At 38.9% G+C, this 24,512-nt stretch overlaps 1 protein-coding gene across 6 annotated transcripts in view; it reads right to left on the reverse strand.

Annotated features, from left to right (window-relative positions):
* Window positions 1-23,723, reverse strand: part of LOC118563371 — a 274,277-nt gene extending 250,554 nt beyond the window's left edge. For 3 of the 6 annotated variants that reach the window (XM_036137803.1, XM_036137800.1, XM_036137798.1), the window contains exon 1: window positions 23,279-23,722. In XM_036137803.1, coding sequence (XP_035993696.1) covers window positions 23,279-23,446 — 168 coding nt within the window. In that variant the 5' untranslated portion in view covers window positions 23,447-23,722. Of the gene's footprint in view, window positions 1-23,278 lie in introns of all 6 variants that reach the window. The other 3 variants (XM_036137799.1, XM_036137797.1, XM_036137802.1) reach the window with 2 other exon arrangements.
* Between the last annotated feature and the right edge of the window lie 789 nt (window positions 23,724-24,512).

Below are 24,512 nucleotides of genomic sequence, written 5' to 3' on the forward strand. Positions count from 1 at the left end.
TTGCTGAGGGTGATAACATCAGAGGTATTCTGTCCGACCCAGACCAACTAAGGTCTGTTGGTGATGAAGTCTAGCAGGCAGTTGCAAAGAGGTGTGCTGAAGCCCAGATGTTTCAGTTTTTCCAACAGATGCTGTAGGATGATGGTGTTGAACGCTGAACTGAAGTCCAGGAACATGCTCAAGGGGGCGGGGCGTGGGTGGGCTTGGAACCCGTCAATAACTGCTTGCAGTTTAAGTTAATAATTATTCTTCTCCGCTAAAACGCGTTGGGCGGCCCATGCAGACTTGTAACGAACCTATTGAATCAGGTATCCAAGTACAGAACGTTCACCGCTACTCAAACCCAGAAACTCAGACCCCTCAACAACTAGGGGGCGCTATAACAAAGGACAATGCGTTTTGGCCTGTAACTACCAAACTACTGGTCCCACACTCAAAAACTTGATATCACTTTGTTAATTGGATGATTCTGCATCATGAAGGGAATTTGCACACCCTTGTTTACTAGCTAGTTTTTGCGCTACATGGCTACAAAGATTAAACCTTTCTTGTTAAACTCCTCCTACATTTTTTGTGCGATGTGCGCAAAACTTTATATATAACCGTGTTTTTGAATTTTCAAAAAGTAACGCTAAAATAAGTGGTTGTTAGCTAGCTAGCTCTAAATGTAATTGCTGATTATTCTAAAACCATAACAGATTTTAACATGTCCTTCATAATTCATAGTCCAAAAAAGATTTTGCACCGTGACCTCCATATGACCCCACCACGTGACCCTCATGTGACACCCCCTTCCCTCCCGTGACCTCCACATTAATCATTATTAAATTAATTAATTATTCCTTTATTAATTGTATTATTATTATTTTCATTTATATTCATATCATTAATAATATTATTACTACTATCATTGATATTATTGTAATTATTTAATTCTGTTACGCATACCCAACCTTATTTAGTAGTATTATTGTAATCATTTAAAGTTATTTATAATTATTTAACTCCGGTATACATACCCAATCTTTTTATTAGTATTATTATGATTATTTTGAATTATTTAATTCCGTTACGCGCACCCAATCTTTAAGGTGGGAGGAAATCAGTCTTTGTTTCAGCCGTAAAAGCAGTCAGACTCTGAATACTTAAAGTTTCAAAATAAAGATTAAAAATAAAACTATATAAATCGTTTAGACGCATAAGCTTCCCCATCCGGAATCTGTAAATAAAAAGCTCAGGGTTCTCGCTCAGCCAGAATCCTGCGATGCAACCCCTCAGCTCTCCCTGTAAACAGCAAGCGTTTAACCTCAGTTACTGACCACTTACCAGTTGCAGCTTAGAACATAATAAGTCCATACACTCTACAGGTCACTGTCAGTTTGAGGGTCATAAGTTCACTCGGTCAGTAAGCAGTTAAAATAATACTCAACCTGTTCGAAGCGCCGCGCGGGAGGAGACACAAGGGGGGAGATCTCGCTTTCTCTCAATCATCTGACCCCTCAACACAAAAACTGTGTCTTTCTCTACAACCCTCGCGCCGTCATGCTTAGTATTTATAAATAGCGGACACCCTGTCACAAAAAAAAAATCGACAGGACGTTGTATTTCACGCCTTTACGTATCCTAAAAATCCCCATCACGCGGACAAACACAATGCCTGTATTATCAATAATGTATATATAAGGCCCTCTTCCCCTCCCACCTAATCGAAGGCATATACGGTGACTCCTCCGAAAAATGTCAAAAGACATTTATGTGTGAAATGTTTGTCTCCCCTTTATTCTAACTTTTTCTTGCATCGTTACCATCAAGGCTCAGTATAAAATTAAGCATTGTAAAAATGAAAAATGATTGAACTTTTTGGTGCTGACTGCTGTTTCTTGTTCTTCATTCAATTTTGCACAAATATCCTATTTCTCAATAAACTATACATTAAAAGGGTGGCTCTTTTGGAAGTGGGTTTCTGTTATTACAAGTTAATCTCTGTCCTGCAGTATCAAGCAAATACACTTTATTTGTAAAGCACTTTTCAGTTCTGCCTCACATAGGTTAAAAACAAAACAGAGAAAAAGGTTATATGGATGAAAGTAATTTATGAGGAATGGCTGAAAAACAGTTGTGGAGTTTAATGAAGAAACTGCATTAAATATGAAAACTTAACACAAGCTATCATCATGAAAAAGTTAAATGTTTTAACAGGGTCTGCTGTAAATGTCACAATTGAAAAGACATAATACAAGATGCTAATAAAAAATGATGTCTAATGATGTGTTAGTTGATTATGTCAACTTTCCATGAAGTTGAACTTATCTGCTGCAGGTAAGATATCAGGGGCTTCTCATTTTACCTCACTGTTGATTAATATAACACTTTACATACTAAAACACAGTTTTCTTCTTTAACAGAATTCTTTGTGAATTTTTACAACATTTTTTGAGTAAAAAGTTTAACCCTGGCTGAACACAAGTTGGGTCTTATTATTGATATGTCCATAAATTCTAAAACAAGACGATGATAAAACTGGTGCAGTTTCAAAAGCTTTTACAGTTGTCTTTGTCTAGTCTTTGAAACCCAGTTTGTAAAGTTTAGTACACCTTGTTTTTCAAACCTAAAGTTTTAGTGCTCTGTTAAACTAAAAGGCACAAATTACTAAAATGCCCCATTTCTTAATTCTATAGCGTAGTCTTTGCTGTTCCAATATGTTATATGTGTGCATAACCTGCAACAAGAATTATTGTCCTCTTTATAAATAAAACGTTTTGCTTTGGACGTCATGGATATTAGTGTTACTGCAGCATGCAGCAGCATGCAGCTTTGAGTAAGCTCAGACAAGCTTTCTGCCCTTCCTCCATGAATGTTGTTGCGTTTCAAAGGCAAAATCTAAAAAGTTTTACCATATTCCATTTTACACGTCTAATTCTGCGACTCATAGACATTTTCCACATTGTGGTGTGGGCTTGGATCAACTCGCCGTTCATTCTGGTAATGCAAATCTTCAAATAATTGGAACGTGTTTAAGGTATTTTTAGTTTGTAAATGTTTTGTTTGCTCTTTGACATGATATGTTTTTACTGCACATTATGCACCAATATTTCCAGACAAGTAAAATGTACAGAAAAAAATGACAACTCACTGTCCTCGACATATGTTATTTAGTTTAAAATGTGACAAACCCTGGCTCAATGACAAAATGCTCTCAGGAGGAGGAAGGGGTGCAACACACAGCATACACACAGCGACGTTGGCTTTTCGATCACTAAAATTTGTCTTCAAAACAACATTCAATTACATCTTTTCAACATTGGCTAGAACTGGATGATTGGTTGATCCACCATCAATCGTCGACCTTAACCAAAAGTTAATCTTTTTGACCCTAATTCCACATTGAATTGACATCTTTTGCTATCTGGGAAGATATAATTTACAGGAGACTGGTTTTGGTAAAACAAAACAAAAACATATTTACAAACACAATAACAAAGCAAACACTTAAAGGATTTAAATCAGATTAAATAAGACAAAATATAACCTAAAAACAAGAACAAGTTTCATGGCAAGATTTATTTTATATTTCTGAATATAAGCTTAAATTCTCCCAGAGGAATCAACATGGATATTTTCATATCCTGTTGTAGAGTGCTCCATGTTGATAGGACAGAGTGAGAAAATGCCTCTTTTCCAAGTCCTGTTTTTACTAATGGAGCACTGAAAGTGATAAAGTCCTGGGAACTAAGTCTTTTGCTGGACTAAATGACATATAACGGGATAAATAACACAGGATCAGACAGCTTTAAAGATGAAAATGTACCAATGCATGAGTTTATGGATTGATGATGATGGCCGGTTGAAATTTAAAGGAATATAAAGTACAGTGAGGTGTGAGAGATGTTGGTATGAACCGTAATTCTCCATGATAGACAGCATCTAATGCAGAGAGGTGGCAGGTGCATTATAAGAAACATCACAGTAATCTAGGTCACTGAGACAAGATGCTACCTTGCACTAAAGTAAATTATATTATTTAGTTAATGACAGGGGAAACCCTGAGCAATGAGAGCCTTAACAGCTTGGTATAATTTCTTTAGGTTATTTACGCATTTCACAATAATCGTGTTTTACTTTCGTTAAGGTAGCAGCCAGCAGATTTTTTAATTGATGGAAATGTAACCCATCAACTTCAGAATCATTTCTTCTTTGTGACTTCCCGGAGCTGATTTCTCCTTTCCAGGAGACCTGTTAATTCAGTGTTGAACCAGGAAATGACTCAACCCTTAACTCTCAGCTGATGAAACAGAGCACATTTGTCAATACAATAGTTAAAAATATCAAACAAATAGTCCCAGGAAAAATGTATGTCATCAAACAGATAAATGAACTTCCAATTGTAATGAAATATACCATGAAGAAAAGCCTGTTCTCTAAAATGCTTCATAGTTCTTTTTTACACAAGAACAAGCTCAAAATGGAGGATTTTAGTGTTTCAAACTGCACCATTTTGAATCTGTGTTGGGTAAAGAGGATGGATAGTATGAAGTTTATCAGGTGTCTAATTTCAATGGTTAAAAACATGCTGCTTTGTTTACGAGCAACGTTTACGATTGTCACTCAACTTATTTATTTTATAGCATTAATTGTTTGCATTTGGAGGACCTAGTTGCAAGAGACTATGTGCTGAAATTATAAAGGATTGTTCATTTGAAACAGAAATCAGAATGGAGTCAAATAATCAAAAGAATATCTGGTATAGTCAGATTTAACAACAGTGACAAAAAAACAACAACAATTTTACGCATCTTTTTTTATATATAGCTTTTACTTTGTGGGAAATTTCACATATAAAATAATCAATACATTATAAAATCTGCAATTAAATTACTCAAAGAGCTTTTTAAACTACACTTACATCATTTATATATACTCTCATCATTTAGTGTAGAGTATTTAATTTTTTTGTTTATCTGTGTGAGCTTTAATTGATGTTTGATTAAGTTAGGTGTGTTAGAAAACCAGAGAGCAAAAGTTCTGACATCAAGTCAGAACCTGACGGTGCACTGGAAAGTTTTCACACCCCATCCACACGTTGGTTACTGGTCAGACCTTTTTATCTATCGCTATCACTCAAACACAACGTCTTGTTGTTCCCTATTTGGCACTAAGGCAGTTTTTGCTTGGAAAAAGACAAGAAAATGTACACATTTTAAATCCCATGATAAATTTACTGAGAGCGGAATAATGGTAGAATTTAAACAATTACGCAGTATACAGAAAGAGATGTGTTCACAAGAAATCTAATGACAGTGGATAACATATTAGGTAATGAGGAAAAAGGGGAAAATATGCTTGTAAGATTATCAATAATACCCGGACATTCAAGACGGTCTTAACTATGAAATTAAAAGCTCACATATATGTGAGAGGATTATTTTCTGTTTCTGCTTTTCTGTTTTGGCTATATTTTTTTTTTTTTTCAAAAATGAAACAAATGTATACGATCTGACAAATGAGCTGAATGTATCCAGAAGCTTTTTAAATTATTGTATTTATTAAGATTTAGATTTAGACCAGTTTAACAAGTAATCTGATACTTTAGAGAAAGATTCTAGTATTCTAATTACTTGTAAAAGAGAATTATTTGAATGCTGGAGATAAAGTAATACATCATCCGCGTACAGACTAATGTTGTGCTCTATTTTCATGCATTTTATACCTTTTACAGCTTTTGTTTGTCTGATTGTTGCTGTATTATAATTTGTCATGTTATTAATCCCAAGAGCCAGGGATTCCTCCTGAGGAGCTGGCCCAAGTGGCTGGGGAGAGGGACGTCTGGGCCTCCCTACTGAAGCTGCTACCCCCGCGACCCGACCCCGGATAAGCGGAAGACAACGGACGGACGGACGGATGTTATTAATTATGATATGAAGACGATTTTGAAATATTCTACTATCCAATACATTGCTTTTTCATGATTGTCATGATTGGCAAAACTGCCAAAAGTAACATTTGAAATACCAGATTAGTATTATTCATCATTTACTAAAGCGTAGATAGAAATCATTACTTTGCACAGAGTAATGGAATTGAGACTTTAATTAGTAACACAGTTTGATAACAGTCGATTTTAACCAGCATTAGCATAAAGCGAGTGCAGCAGTTAGTACAATTTCAAAGATTTGTCTCAGAAACATTGCTTACAGTAATCAATTACACAGGAAAAAAAAGTTAAAGAAATGTACCACTGAAACCACTAAATCGGCAAATGGTATGTATGTCTTGCAAATATCACTCTTTTCCGTCCATGTAAACAGACATTTCTCCTCTGCTCGTGCTACTGGAGCGCAGTGTGGCGTTCGTTATTGTAGACCAGAATGTTTTTGGTCATTGGCATTAACATCTTGTTGGTATTTCTAGCTCTGCAACAATCTGGTTTTCTTCCTACCTATTACATAGATGTTTCACTATAAAACAAAACAAAAACAATGAGTCCTTCTCCATGAAAGCTTTATTAACCTAAGGGGTTCTCCAAGCGTCAATACTTGGGCCATTACCATTTTATTTTCTTTAATCATACATGCCGTTTAAACCTCACCAATTTCCTGATAAAACTTAATTGATCGACTTCCTCACTAAAACCAAAGCAACTGCCTGGCTATTATCTTCTAACAAAACAGAAATGAACATTATAGCACCATCACATATTTTGTTTTCCTTTATTTGTTAAAACAAATAAAAATAAATGAAATAAGTATATCCACAAGCAGACAAAAGAAGATGCACCAAATATTCACTTGTACATATGTCACTGATTTGTTTCCACTTGTTAATCGAGTAAATCTATAGTTGTAAACGGGGGAACCTCACCCTAGACCCACATGTGAAATTCATCTTACACTTTTGCATCTTACTGTTAGGGAACATTGGAAATATGCTGGCAGCTTTACTTGAAAAACATGCACATGCACATATATTTCTCGATTAGACAATTGTAATGCCTGTAAACCAGACTAGACAAAGCCTCGCTAAGACGTTTAAAATTTATACAGAATGCTGTGGACTCATTATTAATAGGTTCAAACAAGCTTGATAATATAACTATGTCTTTTTAATTCATTAAACTGGTTTCCTATCAAGTTCAGAATTGAGTTTAAAGTATTTGGTCCTCACATACATGGAGGGGAATTGTTAAATTGTAATGACTGATGCCGGTAAACCCGATATTCAGCAAGAAACAGAGTTACATTCTCTGTTTATAAATACTTTTTACGAGGATTGAAACATGAAATACAAGAAAAATAGGATAGAATAGAATTGATATAGGCTTTATTCTGCCTCACAGAGAAATTCAAGTGCCACAACTGCAAAGTCAAATGTAAATGGAAAGATTCCGACACAGAGGTACAACTTACAACGCAGAAATTAATTTAAGGCTCTGCAGTAAGGGCAAACTTGCAGAATAAAAGAAGCAAAATATAGTTTTTATTATGAATTTAATAATTAGTCAGTATGTCAAATATCCACCATGTATCACCCCTCTCTTGAATCTGCTATGATTCTGAGAACTATGTTTTCCAGAGATTCCTACTCCTGGTAGGATCTCCCATGGCAAGTTGGCCTCGGACCACCACAAGATTTGATTGAGTATATAGTTCTTTTTCTGAATTGTTAGTTTTACGTGAAACCTACCAGGGTGCACACCTTCCAAAAAATTAACAATAAATCTAGTTTTAATTAACTTAACTGAAACAAGTCAGGTGCAGTGCCTAAGATGTTCTGTGTTCTTTTGCGGCCTCCTGGATGAGCTGTTTGTGTACTCTTGGAAATAATATTGTCCTGGTTACTGGTTGTCTGAAGAGAAAGGATAAAATGGCACGATACCCTCATCAGACAGAGATGCTGATGATAAATGTCAAATTCTGCTTTTGAATTTATGTAGATCCAGGCAAAATATGTAGCCTTCTGAGATATTCTAGCCTGAATCTATTTAACTGAATTCTTTGGGCTACAGGTCTGACATTAAATAGACCTTGGTGTGAGTAATAAAATTAGCCTCAGCTTACAAAAAATGTGAATAATAACATCTATTCATTCAATTACTTTTTCATAATAGGCTGGTTTGGACAGCTTTATACCCCTTAATAAATACAATAATTTAAAAAGCTTCTGGATACATTCAGCTCATTTGTCAGATCGTATACATTTGTTTCATTTTTGAAAAAAAAAAAAATATAGCCAAAACAGAAAAGCAGAAACAGAAAATAATCCTCTCACATATATGTGAGCTTTTAATTTCATAGTTAAGACCGTCTTGAATGTCCGGGTATTATTGATAATCTTACAAGCATATTTTCCCCTTTTTCCTCATTACCTAATATGTTATCCACTGTCATTAGATTTCTTGTGAACACATCTCTTTCTGTATACTGCGTAATTGTTTAAATTGTACCATTATTCCGCTCTCAGTAAATTTATCATGGGATTTAAAATGTGTACATTTTCTTGTCTTTTTCCAAGCAAAAACTGCCTTAGTGCCAAATAGGGAACAACAAGACGTTGTGTTTGAGTGATAGCGATAGATAAAAAGGTCTGACCAGTAACCAACGTGTGGATGGGGTGTGAAAACTTTCCAGTGCACCGTCAGGTTCTGACTTGATGTCAGAACTTTTGCTCTCTGGTTTTCTAACACACCTAACTTAATCAAACATCAATTAAAGCTCACACAGATAAACAAAAAAATTAAATACTCTACACTAAATGATGAGAGTATATATAAATGATGTAAGTGTAGTTTAAAAAGCTCTTTGAGTAATTTAATTGCAGATTTTATAATGTATTGATTATTTTATATGTGAAATTTCCCACAAAGTAAAAGCTATATATAAAAAAAGATGCGTAAAATTGTTGTTGTTTTTTTGTCACTGTTGTTAAATCTGACTATACCAGATATTCTTTTGATTATTTGACTCCATTCTGATTTCTGTTTCAAATGAACAATCCTTTATAATTTCAGCACATAGTCTCTTGCAACTAGGTCCTCCAAATGCAAACAATTAATGCTATAAAATAAATAAGTTGAGTGACAATCGTAAACGTTGCTCGTAAACAAAGCAGCATGTTTTTAACCATTGAAATTAGACACCTGATAAACTTCATACTATCCATCCTCTTTACCCAACACAGATTCAAAATGGTGCAGTTTGAAACACTAAAATCCTCCATTTTGAGCTTGTTCTTGTGTAAAAAAGAACTATGAAGCATTTTAGAGAACAGGCTTTTCTTCATGGTATATTTCATTACAATTGGAAGTTCATTTATCTGTTTGATGACATACATTTTTCCTGGGACTATTTGTTTGATATTTTTAACTATTGTATTGACAAATGTGCTCTGTTTCATCAGCTGAGAGTTAAGGGTTGAGTCATTTCCTGGTTCAACACTGAATTAACAGGTCTCCTGGAAAGGAGAAATCAGCTCCGGGAAGTCACAAAGAAGAAATGATTCTGAAGTTGATGGGTTACATTTCCATCAATTAAAAAATCTGCTGGCTGCTACCTTAACGAAAGTAAAACACGATTATTGTGAAATGCGTAAATAACCTAAAGAAATTATACCAAGCTGTTAAGGCTCTCATTGCTCAGGGTTTCCCCTGTCATTAACTAAATAATATAATTTACTTTAGTGCAAGGTAGCATCTTGTCTCAGTGACCTAGATTACTGTGATGTTTCTTATAATGCACCTGCCACCTCTCTGCATTAGATGCTGTCTATCATGGAGAATTACGGTTCATACCAACATCTCTCACACCTCACTGTACTTTATATTCCTTTAAATTTCAACCGGCCATCATCATCAATCCATAAACTCATGCATTGGTACATTTTCATCTTTAAAGCTGTCTGATCCTGTGTTATTTATCCCGTTATATGTCATTTAGTCCAGCAAAAGACTTAGTTCCCAGGACTTTATCACTTTCAGTGCTCCATTAGTAAAAACAGGACTTGGAAAAGAGGCATTTTCTCACTCTGTCCTATCAACATGGAGCACTCTACAACAGGATATGAAAATATCCATGTTGATTCCTCTGGGAGAATTTAAGCTTATATTCAGAAATATAAAATAAATCTTGCCATGAAACTTGTTCTTGTTTTTAGGTTATATTTTGTCTTATTTAATCTGATTTAAATCCTTTAAGTGTTTGCTTTGTTATTGTGTTTGTAAATATGTTTTTGTTTTGTTTTACCAAAACCAGTCTCCTGTAAATTATATCTTCCCAGATAGCAAAAGATGTCAATTCAATGTGGAATTAGGGTCAAAAAGATTAACTTTTGGTTAAGGTCGACGATTGATGGTGGATCAACCAATCATCCAGTTCTAGCCAATGTTGAAAAGATGTAATTGAATGTTGTTTTGAAGACAAATTTTAGTGATCGAAAAGCCAACGTCGCTGTGTGTATGCTGTGTGTTGCACCCCTTCCTCCTCCTGAGAGCATTTTGTCATTGAGCCAGGGTTTGTCACATTTTAAACTAAATAACATATGTCGAGGACAGTGAGTTGTCATTTTTTTCTGTACATTTTACTTGTCTGGAAATATTTGTGCATAATGTGCAGTAAAAACATATCATGTCAAAGAGCAAACAAAACATTTACAAACTAAAAATACCTTAAACACGTTCCAATTATTTGAAGATTTGCATTACCAGAATGAACGGCGAGTTGATCCAAGCCCACACCACAATGTGGAAAATGTCTATGAGTCGCAGAATTAGACGTGTAAAATGGAATATGGTAAAACTTTTTAGATTTTGCCTTTGAAACGCAACAACATTCATGGAGGAAGGGCAGAAAGCTTGTCTGAGCTTACTCAAAGCTGCATGCTGCTGCATGCTGCAGTAACACTAATATCCATGACGTCCAAAGCAAAACGTTTTATTTATAAAGAGGACAATAATTCTTGTTGCAGGTTATGCACACATATAACATATTGGAACAGCAAAGACTACGCTATAGAATTAAGAAATGGGGCATTTTAGTAATTTGTGCCTTTTAGTTTAACAGAGCACTAAAACTTTAGGTTTGAAAAACAAGGTGTACTAAACTTTACAAACTGGGTTTCAAAGACTAGACAAAGACAACTGTAAAAGCTTTTGAAACTGCACCAGTTTTATCATCGTCTTGTTTTAGAATTTATGGACATATCAATAATAAGACCCAACTTGTGTTCAGCCAGGGTTAAACTTTTTACTCAAAAAATGTTGTAAAAATTCACAAAGAATTCTGTTAAAGAAGAAAACTGTGTTTTAGTATGTAAAGTGTTATATTAATCAACAGTGAGGTAAAATGAGAAGCCCCTGATATCTTACCTGCAGCAGATAAGTTCAACTTCATGGAAAGTTGACATAATCAACTAACACATCATTAGACATCATTTTTTATTAGCATCTTGTATTATGTCTTTTCAATTGTGACATTTACAGCAGACCCTGTTAAAACATTTAACTTTTTCATGATGATAGCTTGTGTTAAGTTTTCATATTTAATGCAGTTTCTTCATTAAACTCCACAACTGTTTTTCAGCCATTCCTCATAAATTACTTTCATCCATATAACCTTTTTCTCTGTTTTGTTTTTAACCTATGTGAGGCAGAACTGAAAGTGCTTTACAAATAAAGTGTATTTGCTTGATACTGCAGGACAGAGATTAACTTGTAATAACAGAAACCCACTTCCAAAAGAGCCACCCTTTTAATGTATAGTTTATTGAGAAATAGGATATTTGTGCAAAATTGAATGAAGAACAAGAAACAGCAGTCAGCACCAAAAAGTTCAATCATTTTTCATTTTTACAATGCTTAATTTTATACTGAGCCTTGATGGTAACGATGCAAGAAAGTTATAATAAAGGGGAGACAAACATTTCACACATAAATGTCTTTTGACATTTTTCGGAGGAGTCACCGTATATGCCTTCGATTAGGTGGGAGGGGAAGAGGGCCTTATATATACATTATTGATAATACAGGCATTGTGTTTGTCCGCGTGATGGGGATTTTTAGGATACGTAAAGGCATGAAATACAACGTCCTGTCGATTTTTTTTTTTGTGACAGGGTGTCCGCTATTTATAAATACTAAGCATGACGGCTTAGTATTTCTCGCTTTTTGAGAGAAAGCGAGATCTCCCCCCTTGTGTCTCCTCCCGCGTGGCGCTTCGAACAGGTTGAGTATTATTTTAACTGCTTACTGACCGAGTGAACTTATGACCCTCAAACTGACAGTGACCTGTAGAGTGTATGGACTTATTATGTTCTAAGCTGCAACTGGTAAGTGGTCAGTAACTGAGGTTAAACGCTTGCTGTTTACAGGGAGAGCTGAGGGGTTGCATCGCAGGATTCTGGCTGAGCGAGAACCCTGAGCTTTTTATTTACAGATTCCGGATGGGGAAGCTTATGCGTCTAAACGATTTATATAGTTTTATTTTTAATCTTTATTTTGAAACTTTAAGTATTCAGAGTCTGACTGCTTTTACGGCTGAAACAAAGACTGATTTCCTCCCACCTTAAAGATTGGGTGCGCGTAACGGAATTAAATAATTCAAAATAATCATAATAATACTAATAAAAAGATTGGGTATGTATACCGGAGTTAAATAATTATAAATAACTTTAAATGATTACAATAATACTACTAAATAAGATTGGGTATGCGTAACAGAATTAAATAATTACAATAATGATAGTAGTAATAATATTATTAATGATATGAATATAAATGAAAATAATAATAATACAATTAATAAAGGAATAATTAATTTAATAATGATTAATGTGGAGGTCACGGGAGGGAAGGGGGTGTCACATGAGGGTCACGTGGTGGGGTCATATGGAGGTCACGGTAGGGTCATGATGTCAATGATAGGGTGTCACATGAGGGTCACGAGCAGGGTCACGTGACGATCATGTGAGTGGGGTCACCTAAAAGGTCAATTAAAAAATAAGCCCCGCCCCTTTTTAATCGCCCCGCCCACTTTTAATCCATCAAAATCGGATTAAAAAGTGACAGGACATATCCCTATATATCTCTTATGGAGTCTAAACATTTGAAGTATTTACAATTAATTTAAATTTACATGTTTCTCTAAAACCATTTTATCAATGACTATGAAAATAATCAAGTGCTTAGACAAGGCACTCTTGGAGATCCGTTAATATTTTTCGCATTAGGTACCAACATATCAAAAAAAGAATTTTCAGAAAATTATGTTGGCTGACACCTGCTGGTGAAACAAATATAATACTGTAATGAATACCTACCGTTTAACATCTGTTAATGGTCTTAGAGATAATTTTAGTGTCACCAAAGAGTAGATAGATAGATAGATTAGACTATTATAGATAGATAGTTAGACTATTGTTTTTAAACTTGCGCCATCTACTGTCGGGCTCGGGAGTGGGTATTAGTTTACTTTAAATGCTTTAAGCAGAAAATGTAATAATTCTCTTTAAAAACAAACAACAAAATTAATTTACAAATGTGAAGGACACAAGACATGTATTAATATCAATTTTGAAAAATCCATAATATTCAGGGGTTAAAGCAAAAATAATCAATTTGACTGAAAACATTTTCCAGTCAGCCCATATATTCCCAGGGCCATGGACATCATGCCACCTTAGTAACCTCATTTGCTTATTGTGCAAAGTCCACTTTAAGTACGTCTGGCAGTTCCATTGACAATTCCTGTATCTCTTCCACCTTCCAGCTTCAGAGCCTTGGCGCCATCCTGGACAGCCATCTCCATCCTCTTCCTCACTTTCCACATCCATAACATCACCTGGTTAACTTTCATATTTGCAGCATCAAGCAAGTTATTCCTTCACACTTTTGCCAAACTGGTCCACAGTCCACTCACCTTTCCACTTTACAATTTCGAAACTCTCCATAAACTGCAGCTAATTCAAAAGACAGCAGCTTGCATCATTACATCATCTTCTTCACACCTGTACATTAACTCTACTGTCACATTCAATATACAGTAAATCAATCCTATATACTCTGTGTCCCCACCTCTCGCTCATTGACTGCTGGAGATGGTCAACAGCCCCTCCACGACCTTCTTTGTTACAGAAAAGCGCAGGTGGAATAATATTTATGATTTTCTTTTTTTACTTTTTCAGAATCAGACCCAGTCAAACCGGGACATCGTTTCACATTCCGACGCTACTTCTTCTTCTTAAAAAAAAAAAGCGCGTCATGCTAAATTAGCCGAGCTAAGCGTTACTCTTTCAGTTTTAAATAAAACATAACAGTGACAGACACACTTACCGAGGGAAGTTGTCAGCTGTTCTATCCACTGAACTTGCTGACCTGCTGGTTCGCATAAATCCAAAGAAAACCTTTGACCACCACTACTTTCATTCATGCATCTGTGGTCAGTTTGAGATGTCCTTCCAAAAGTTAAAATGATTGAACGCCGATAAAACTCTTTCCGCTTTGCAAAGACCCGCCCTACTCTCCTTCTGATTGGCTAATGTCCTGGCTCTGCCAGATTTCAGTGGTTGAGCGCAGCTTCTGTTTAAAATCTTGAATAAAAAGTCTACACGGAAAATTTTGCGCTCATTTTCCAAATGACGAAAGTCCCTCACAGTGACGGAGAACATTAAACCCCTGATAATATTACTTATTCAGATCAGAAGGGTTCACCTGATCTGAACTCGAGTGGTGTTTTGTTATTGGACTTCTGTGCTCGTCATGGATAGTCCATCACAAACACCATGTTCAAGCATAAGGGTGCCCATATGTGCTTTTGGCACCAAAACACCCTAGGTCGCAGTTCAATGATCGACTTTGTTGTCATTTCATCTGATCTGCGGCCGCATGTCTTGGACACTCGGGTGAAGAGAGGGGCGGAGCTCTCCACCGACCACTACCTGGTGGTGAGTTGGCTCCGATGGCGGGGCCGGAAGCCGGTCCAACCAGGCAGGCCCAAACGTACTGTGAGGGTTTGCTGGGAACGTCTGGCAGAGTCCCCTGTGAGACGGAGCTTTAACTCCCACCTCCGGGAGAACTTTAAACACGTCCCGAGGGAGGCGGGGGATATTGAGTCTGAATGGACCATGTTCCGCGCCTCTATTGTTGAGGCGGCTAGTCGGAGCTGTGGCCGCAAGGTTGTCGGTGCATGTCGCGGCGGCAACCCTCGAACCCGCTGGTGGACACCAGCGGTGAGGGAAGCCGTCAAGCTGGAGGAGGAGTCCTACCGGGCATTTTTGGCCTGTGGGACTCCGGAAGCAGCTGATGTGTACCGGCAGTCGAAGCGGCAGGCGGCTTGGCTGGTCGCCGAGGCAAAAACTCGGGCGTGGGAAGAGTTCGGAGAGGCCATGGAGAAAGACTTCTGTACGGCTTTGAAGTGATTCTGGTCCACTATCCGGCGTCTCAGGAGGGGGAAGCAGTGCAGTACCAACACTGTTTACAGTGGGGGTGGTGTGCTGCTAACCTCGACTCGGGACGTCGTGTTTCGGTGGGCGGAATACTTCGAAGACCTCCTTAATCCCACCAGCACGTCTTCCATTGCGGAAGCAGAGCCTGAGGACTCTGGGTCGGGTTCTCCCATCTCTGGTGCTGAGGTTGCCGAGGTTGTTAAAAAGCTCCTCGGTGGCAAGGCCCCGGGGGTGGATGAGATTCGCCCTGAGTACCTTAAGGCTCTGGATGTTGTGGGGCTGTGTTGGTTAACAGAGCTCTGCAGCATTGCGTGGACATTGGGGGCAGTTCCCCTGGATTGGCAGACTGGGGTGGTGGTCCCCCTATTTAAAAAGGGGGACTGGAGGGTGTGTTCCAACTACAGAGGAATCACACTCTTAAGCTTCCCTGGTAAGGTCGATTCTAGGGTTCTGGAGAGGAGGGTCCGTCGGATAGTCGAACCTCAGATTCAGGAAGAGCAGTGTGGTTTTTCGTCCTGGCCGTGGAACACTGGATGAGCTCTACACCTTCAGTAGGATCCTGGAGGGGGCATGGGGGTTTCCCCAACCAGTCTACATGTGCTTTGTGAATCTGGAGAAGGGATTCGACTGTGTCCTTCGAGGAGTCCAGTGGGGGGTACTCTGGGAGTATGGAGTACCGGGCCCTTTAATAAGGGCTGTTAGGTCTCTGTATGACCGGTGTCAGAGCCTGGTCCGCATTGCCGACTGTAAGTCGGACTCGTTTCCAATCAGAGTTGGACTCCGCCAAGGTTGCCCTTTCTCACCGATTCTGTTCATAACTTTTATGGACAGAATTTTTAGGCGCAGCCAAGGTGTTGAGGGGATCTGTTTTGGTGGCCTTAGGATTGCGTCTCTACTATTCGTGGATGACGTGGTTGTATTGGTTTCATGGTGTGATCTACAGTTCTTACTGGAGCGGTTTGCACCCGAGTGAAGCGGTTGGGATGAGGATCAGTGCCTCCAAATCTGCGACCATGGTCTTGAGCCGGAAAAGGGTAGAGTGCCTCCTCCGGGTTGGGCAGGATGTCCTTCCCCATGTGGAGGAGTTTAAGAATCTTGGGATCTTGTTCACAAATGAGGGGAAGATGGAGCGAGAGATCGACAAGTGGACTGGTGTGGCGTCTGCTGTGAAGCGGGCATTGCCTTTTGGCGAGCTGAGCCAAAAGGCAAAGCTCTTGATTTACTGGTCTATCTACGTTCCTACCCTCATCTATGGTCATGAGCTTCAGGTCAAATCTAACAAACTAAAGCATTCATTGGCTGTAGTCAACATATGCAATTAACGATGGGATTTAAGGATGAATGAACTGATATGTTTATTTGTCCTTTGGTAAGCGTTGTGTCTATGACTCCCATCCATCTACAAAAGTAGTTTACACTGATTTTGTTGTAGGTGTCTAATTTCTGCCAACCTCACTTTATATTTAATGTATATCATATATACTTGTATACTTTAAGTTAAAGTAATGGTGGTGTTAACAGCCTTGGATGGGGATGGGGGAAAACCCCTAAAAAACATGCAAAGAAAATGGTTTACTTGCAGTCATGAATACAGTCACGTTAATACGAAAACAGATAATCGTAGAGCTAACTTTTTGTTAATTGCATTATCCTTCAAAGTGGGCGTTGTACCGGTCTGTTGTGGTGAAGAAAGAGCTGAGCCAAAAGGTGAAGCTCTCGATTTACCGGTCGATCTACGCTCCTACCCTCATCTATGGTCATAAGCTTTTGGTCGTGACCGAAAGAACGAGATCCCGGATAAAAGCGGCCGAAATGAGTATTCTCCGTAGTGTGTCTGAGCTCTCTCCCTTAGAGATAGGGTAAGGAGCTCAGTCATCCAGGGAGGACTCAGAGAAGAGCTGCTGCTCGTCCATGTCGAGAGGAGCCATTTGAGGTGGTTCGGGCATCTGGTTAGGATGCCTCCTGGACGCCTCCCTGGTGAGGTGTTCCAGGCACGTCCCATCGGGAGGAGACCCAGAGGGAAACCCAGGACATGCTGGAGGGACTATATTTCTGTTTAATATATTTATTGTTTTCAACAAATTAACAAAACTACAGAACAACTATCAAAATACAATGATTGTCCAGATTGACGATCAAACCACGATGACCAGTTGGCGTAGGTGGAAGCTGGTATTGGGATCTTCTATATTTTCATCATCCGTGAGTGAGTCCAAACAGGATTGCAGTGAAAATTAAATTCCAGAATACGACTATCCAACTGTCATTTATACTATCAGAAAATAAACAACAAAAACAGTGATACCCCAACCCACCCCAGGTTATTAATGATAGAAAACGTACAGCAAATAGATGGATGGGGGGAAACAGAGAGAAAGAAAAAAAGGGGGTTAATATGTACAAATTAAACAAGTAAAATAACTAAATAAAATATTCAGCTCCACAGCAAACTGCTGGATATGAGTGCATCAGGGTGTATTAAGTCACTTGTGTAACAACCGAGAGGGCGACCTACAGTTCCCCTGGAAGGCAGGTGGGCAGCAGGGCCACGGGGCAGACGCTAGAAACTGACATTAATAACACTTTTAAAATCTAAATATATTTTGACTTTTCCCTTCCACATCTAGGGAAGGCAGCACCCGAGCGCCCCCTATGGGCCAGCCGCCACTGGTCCCACAGTGCAGTCGAAATTGTAACTCCCAAATCATTAGACCAGGCATCTCTTATATGAGTGGACAACGTTGGCACAGAGAAAACATTCAAAAATAGTGAGATTAGATGTCCAGAAGTGGGAGTTTTACTAAGAAGATCATAAAAAATATGCTGCGGTGAACGCTGATTTGAGCTCAAAGCAAGTTGGTTTGCGAAACTCCTAGCCTTCAAATAACGAAAAAAAAAATAATTTGGGGACAAATTAAATTTAGACTGTAGCTGAGGGTATGATGAGGCCTGATTTTTGATAAAAAGATCCTTGAGAGAGGAGAGACCCCTGCCCGACCAGAGCTTGAAGGCAGGATCCGAGAGACCTGGCTTAAAGCAGGGGTTATGACACAAATGGGCATAGAAGGACAGGTCTGGAAGTTTCAAGACCCTCTTTATTTGTGTCAAAATTTTGACTGAGTTCCTAAGTATGAAGTCAGACGAGAGCTTCTTGAGGGAGTTATCTGGTTTAGAGAATAATATTGCAGGTAATGAAGCAGAAGTTAGTAGCAACAAGTTATGTGATTCAATCTGAGGCCAGCCAGGGAGAGGGACAGAAGGAGTCTCCGCCTCGGCAGTGTCTGATGACCAGAATGTCCAAGCCCTTGCATTGCAGGCCCAGTGGTAGTGCCGAAATATCGGAAGGCCAAAGCCAACCTCCCCTCTGGCTTTCTGCAAATGCGCCTTAGAGATTCGAGAAGGTTTTTGTATGCCCAAACGAATGGTATAATAATTTAATCCAATGTTTTAAAAAACGAAGAAAGAATAAAAATTTGGATATTTTGAAATAGATAAATAAACTTAGGAAGTACAGCCAAGGGTTCCAAAGCCAGTGCAAAAAACATGGGAGACAAGCAGCAGCCCTGCCTAGTGCCACGTTTCAGCAGAAAGGGAGGTGATCTATCTCTATTGGTCACCACCTGTGACCTGGGATGAGGTTAGCTAAGACCTTAGCAATAATCTTCTGATCAGAGTTAAGCAGGCTCAGGGGGTGATATGATGCCATATTGGTAGGGTCTCTGTCCTTTTTAAGTAAAAGACAAATATTGGCATCATATAGAGACTCAGGAAAATGCTCAACCTCCAAAGAAGACCTGACCATACGCAGTATGAGTGGCGACACCATATCGATATGGACACCATATCAACCCCAAAAACATCAGGGCCGCATGCCTTTCCACTAGGAAGAGAGCGAATTGCTGCCCCTATCTCCTCCAGAGTCACATCGCCATCTAGTTCCAGCACGGCGGTATCCGTAAGAGTTGGAATGTCCAATGGCTGAATAAAGTGTGTGATATCCTCTGTGGATGCAGTTCAATTTAATTCAATTCAATTTTATTTATATAGCGCCAAATCATGAAACATGTCATCTCAAGGCACTTTACAAAGTCAAGTTCAATCATATTATACAGATTGGGTCAGATTATACAGATTGGTCAAAAATGTCCTATATAAGGAAACCAGTTGATTGCATCAAAGTCCCGACAAGCAGCATTCACTCCTGGGGAACCGTAGAGCCACAGGAAGAGTCATCTGCATTGTACATGGCTTTGCTGCAATCCCTCATACTGAGCAAGCATGAAGCGACAGTGGGAAGAAAAACCACCCATTAACGGGAAAAAAAACCTCCGGCAGAACCGGGCTCAGTATGAACGGTCATCTGCCTCGACCGACTGGGGTTACAGAAGACAGAACAGAGACACAACAAGAGAAACAAAAAAGCACAGAAGCACACATTGATCTAGTAATCTGTTCTACATTAGATGGTTGTAGCGGGTGAGCCGTCTTCTCTGGATGATGTCACAGTTAACAGAACGCCAGACCAGGTGTACCTACTATGAAGAGAAGTTGTATTGGAAGCATACAGTTTACTGTAATATTGAAAGAAAGTTTTGTTTATTAGCTTATGATCTGTCAGGAGCTGGCCTGATGGAGTAAGTATTTTATTAATGGCTCGCTCAGCCTGCGTTCCCTTCAACTGTCTGTATAATATAATACCTGGTATATATAATACCTCTGACACAGCCTCTGGATATCATCCGTAACCCGCTCGCCCAAAACGCAGTTATATTCATACTTTAGGTTCACCATAGAGGTAAATATGTGGTCTGAATTGGAGCTGTGGAGTTTGTTTTCCAGTGTGATTAATTGCTTCTGGGGGACTATATTTCTTAGCTGGCCTGGGAACGCCTTTGGGATTCCCCCGGAGGAGCTGGGAGCTGACCCAAGTGGCTGGGGAGAGGGACGTCTGGGCCTCCCTACTGAAGCTGCTAACTTTGCGACCCGACCCCGGATAAGCGGAAGAGGATGGATGGATGGCTGGATGGATAAGACTATCAATCTATAGATCAATAGATAGATCTATATGAAAATATTACCCATGTTTTTGTCACATCTCTGTATGATATTAAGGGGGGTACTAGTACTTATCGTTACACTTACTGAGCACATGTGTTAGTGTGTGTGGGGGGAGCTTAATATGAAAGTTTTTGCTAATTCTACTGGTAAAGTCAGGACTTTGTTGTAAAGGGAGGGCTTTTCTGAGTTCTCACTTATTGGGAGCTTGGTTTAGGACTAAGATGTCAAATAGGTTTAGGGTGGGGTTGGGTATATGCAGTACCTCCGATGGTTAGGTTTAGGGTTAGGGTGAGCAAACTTCACCACTATGTTTATGAAGTGGACACCAAAGTAGTTGTGGGAGAAGAGGATGAAGAGAGCAGGGCAGCTGAGGGTACAGCTCCGTTGTTCATCCCCAGTTCTAATAGCTGAGCTCTCCCACATTGAGCTTGGAGTGGTGATAACACAAACATAAACACATGGACAAACATAATGAGTAGGCAGTCTCAGACAGCTACAGCAGTCACAAGGGGATGGGATCTTGGCTGGTTTTTATTGAGGAGGAAATTTTTTATGCTGGATTTTGGCTGAAAAAAGTCTGATCTGGTAATCCTTAGTGACTAGTTTTAGAGGCTAGCATTCACTTCCACCAATTTCTTCAAATGTTTAGCAGTTATGCGATCAGAACACTATTGGCACATATCTTCATGTATTCTGGGAGTGCCCCCCTGTGTATAGCCTGTGGTCCAAGGTGCATAGTTGCCTTGAAAATATTGTAGGATTTCCCATTCCTATGCATCTCCCACTGCTTCTGTTCAATGATGACTCCGTTCTTAGTGGCAATATCAGATTGGCTCAGAGGAAAATTGTTTTCACAGGACTAACTGCTGCTAAGAAGACTATAATACACTCATGGTTTTCCCCGGACATCCCATCAGCAAAAGAATGGATAAATCACTTTAGGGACATTGCCATTTTAGAAAGGTCATTGGCGGTTGTACACAAAGCACGAACATCTACTGTGCAGGCATGGGACACTCTTATCGGTTCTTTGGCTGACATAACATTGTTTGCCTGTGTATAAGGGATTTTCTGCCTGTGTGATGTTTGAAGTTCGGATCATCTCTTATCCTCTACCTCTCCTCACGGTTTATTGGTGTACATAATATGTACATGCTGGACTGTGTGTTGATAATTATGTGGATTGATGTGTATGTACATGCAGTTAATATTTCCCTTTTCTACAGTGGAAAGGCAATGGCACTGTTTTTGTAATATGTTTAAATTGTTCAATAAAAATAAAAAGTCAAAAAAAATAAATGTTTAGCAGTTTAGCATTAGTAGAGGTAAAACTTTTGTTAGTGGAACATGGTTTAGTGAACCTAAGTTTTTATTTAGCCCACCACTGTTAATCTTCACTGGTATTCACCAGTAGGTTCTCTGGTTACCCCCACAACAGACATCTATAACTGTCAGGCCATATCTCCTGGAAGCTTCATTTACAGTGTAGGTCCTGAACACGGACCATGCTGTTTTCATGTCTCCAGTCTCCCAGAAATTCTCCCAGATGTATTGCTCACGATCTCCCTGCAGTAGCCTCTAGCAGACATTTGGGTTTACCAGGTCTGTCTTCCTTGCCACTAGATCCAACAGAGCTGACAACTGATAGTGATATCAGTTGTCAGCTCTGCCCTTCTCCTCAACCAGGTGTCCAAAATGTAACACTGCAGGTCTGATAATTACAAAATTGATAAATGACATGGAGTCTGGTGGGGACATCTCACACCTCCTCTAACAAAATATTGTTTGGATTCATATCAGGGAGCTTGTTCTTCCCAATCACATACAAATAGCACCATGGGTTTCTGCTCACATGTGTCAGATTTGGTTGTGATTCTTATTATTTGGTTGTTCTTATTATAATAAATAGGCAATGATCCAAAAAGAAGGTTACTTTAACACAGTAAAGGTGCACATACAGTATATTTTAACAATCTTTTAGAGCAGTCTCCTGACCCATTCAGTTACACACAAACAGCACTTCGTCTGCAGCATTTTTTCCTTTACAATTACTCTTAACAAGTGTTGGGACGATGTCAAGTATGACTTGTTAACTCTGTCGGGCTGTCTCTCATCCAGCTAATCATTAAGAGAACCATTCACATCTGGAGAGAGTTTGGAGAGTTAGTGGGTTTTAGAGCAGCTCTTGGCTGTAACACTCTGATTACTGGCTACCAGAGTGACCTTTTGGATTATTTGTTGACCTCAGTAAAGTTGCACAACATCTCTAAACATTACAATTAAAGTCCAGTTTGTATCTGGTAACAAACTGCCTCATAAAGTCAGTTTTCCTCTTTTTTTTAAGTGTGTTTTCTTCTAGTTTCTACACCAACAGCAGAGCATTGAGTTATATTTAATCAGGCACTTCTGTGGTTGGGGGTGCATATGATGAGAAGATTACACAGCAGCCTTACCATTAAGTGTTTTATACGGGATGAGGAATGCCTCATAAACAAACCTATTTGTTTCTATTCTATCCTGAAGATAGAATTCTGCTCTGCTGTCATGTTCTCCTCTGTTAGAGTCAGAGGGTTAGGTTGGTCAAAGATCTGATTCAAACGTGTTATATAAAAATCTTAAAAATCAAGGAATGCAGATGAGCATACAATCAGAAGCCAGGAAAAACAGGATTTCATGTACCGCAAACTACGCCACAGCCTTTTGCATCAATCCCAAAATACTATAAAGCATCACTAAATCTGTTCTTGATCGCCGAGGTGGCTCTAAAGGGATAATCACAGTTTGTCCTCACCACATTGATGTGTGCCGTGGGTCTCTGTCTACGTACCAACAGCTTCCAGCAAAGCAGCCAAAACAAAATCATCTCCAGGTGGTCACAGCGCACACATTCCTCTCCTCCTCTTCCCAACGGCAGCGTGAGCAGCCAGGCAGCGACTCGCTGACACGAGGAGGGACACATGCGAGGCTCACAGCCGAGGTGCGTGTTTGTGTGTGAGGCAGAGATAGAGAGGGAACGGAGAGAGAGGGGGAGAGAGAATGTATCGACTCGTGCTTTTCCACATCAGGTGAATTAGAGCGAAATGATAAACATCTATTGGCAGCTTATTGTATCTTCCTCTGTCCTCGCTTTCTCTTTCAAAATGCAGGGCATCCTGCATTCCCATCTTCCAATAAAGCCATTTTCAACAAATAGGATGGAGGAGTGCAACACTAAATTTAACCTCTGCTGGATGCATTAAGATCATGATAGATAGATAGATAGATAGATAGATAGATAGATAGATAGATAGATAGATAGATAGATAGATAGATAGATAGATAGATAGATAGATAGATATAGATATACAGTGTGCGATTTGCAAAAAAATACAGAGGGGTATCATTTCCTCGATTAATCACATAATGTCGATAGGTAACTCGAGATTAATTGCAAATTAATTGTATGTTTTATCCTTTTATTTCTGAAAGTGTAATAGCCTGTTTGGGCATTTTAATATGCAATTTTGCAATAAATGACTAATAAAATACATGCTTGTACAAAAAATATTTTTATTTTGTTATTTTTCAAGCACTTTTGAGAATTGAAATGAAGACATCCTAGTGCCAAATGTTAAACTCTGGACTATGATGGCTAAATGACTAATCATGACGCCCTGATGTTTACACAATGTGTAAATAAATTTGTAAATAAATACCATGCCAATACATTTTTTTGACTCTTAAACAAAGATAGACATGGTATTAGGCATTAATAAAAAATGTACATTTCAATAAAGTCATAAGTTTTATTGTTTGTTTTTTCACTCACACACACACACACACATCTAATTCTGAGCTTTCACACCAACAATAACTTTGGTTAAGCGCAGCTTCTGTTTAAAATCTTGAATAAAAAGTCTACACAGAACATTTTGCGCTCATTTTCCAAATGACGAAAGTCCCTAACAGCGACGGACAACATTAAACCCCTGATAATATTACTTATTCAGATCAGAAGGGGGATGAATGTATTCCCCCCCCAGGGA

This window comes from Fundulus heteroclitus, chromosome 6 (genome assembly GCF_011125445.2).
Source record: "Fundulus heteroclitus isolate FHET01 chromosome 6, MU-UCD_Fhet_4.1, whole genome shotgun sequence".
Taxonomy (NCBI): domain Eukaryota; kingdom Metazoa; phylum Chordata; class Actinopteri; order Cyprinodontiformes; family Fundulidae; genus Fundulus; species Fundulus heteroclitus.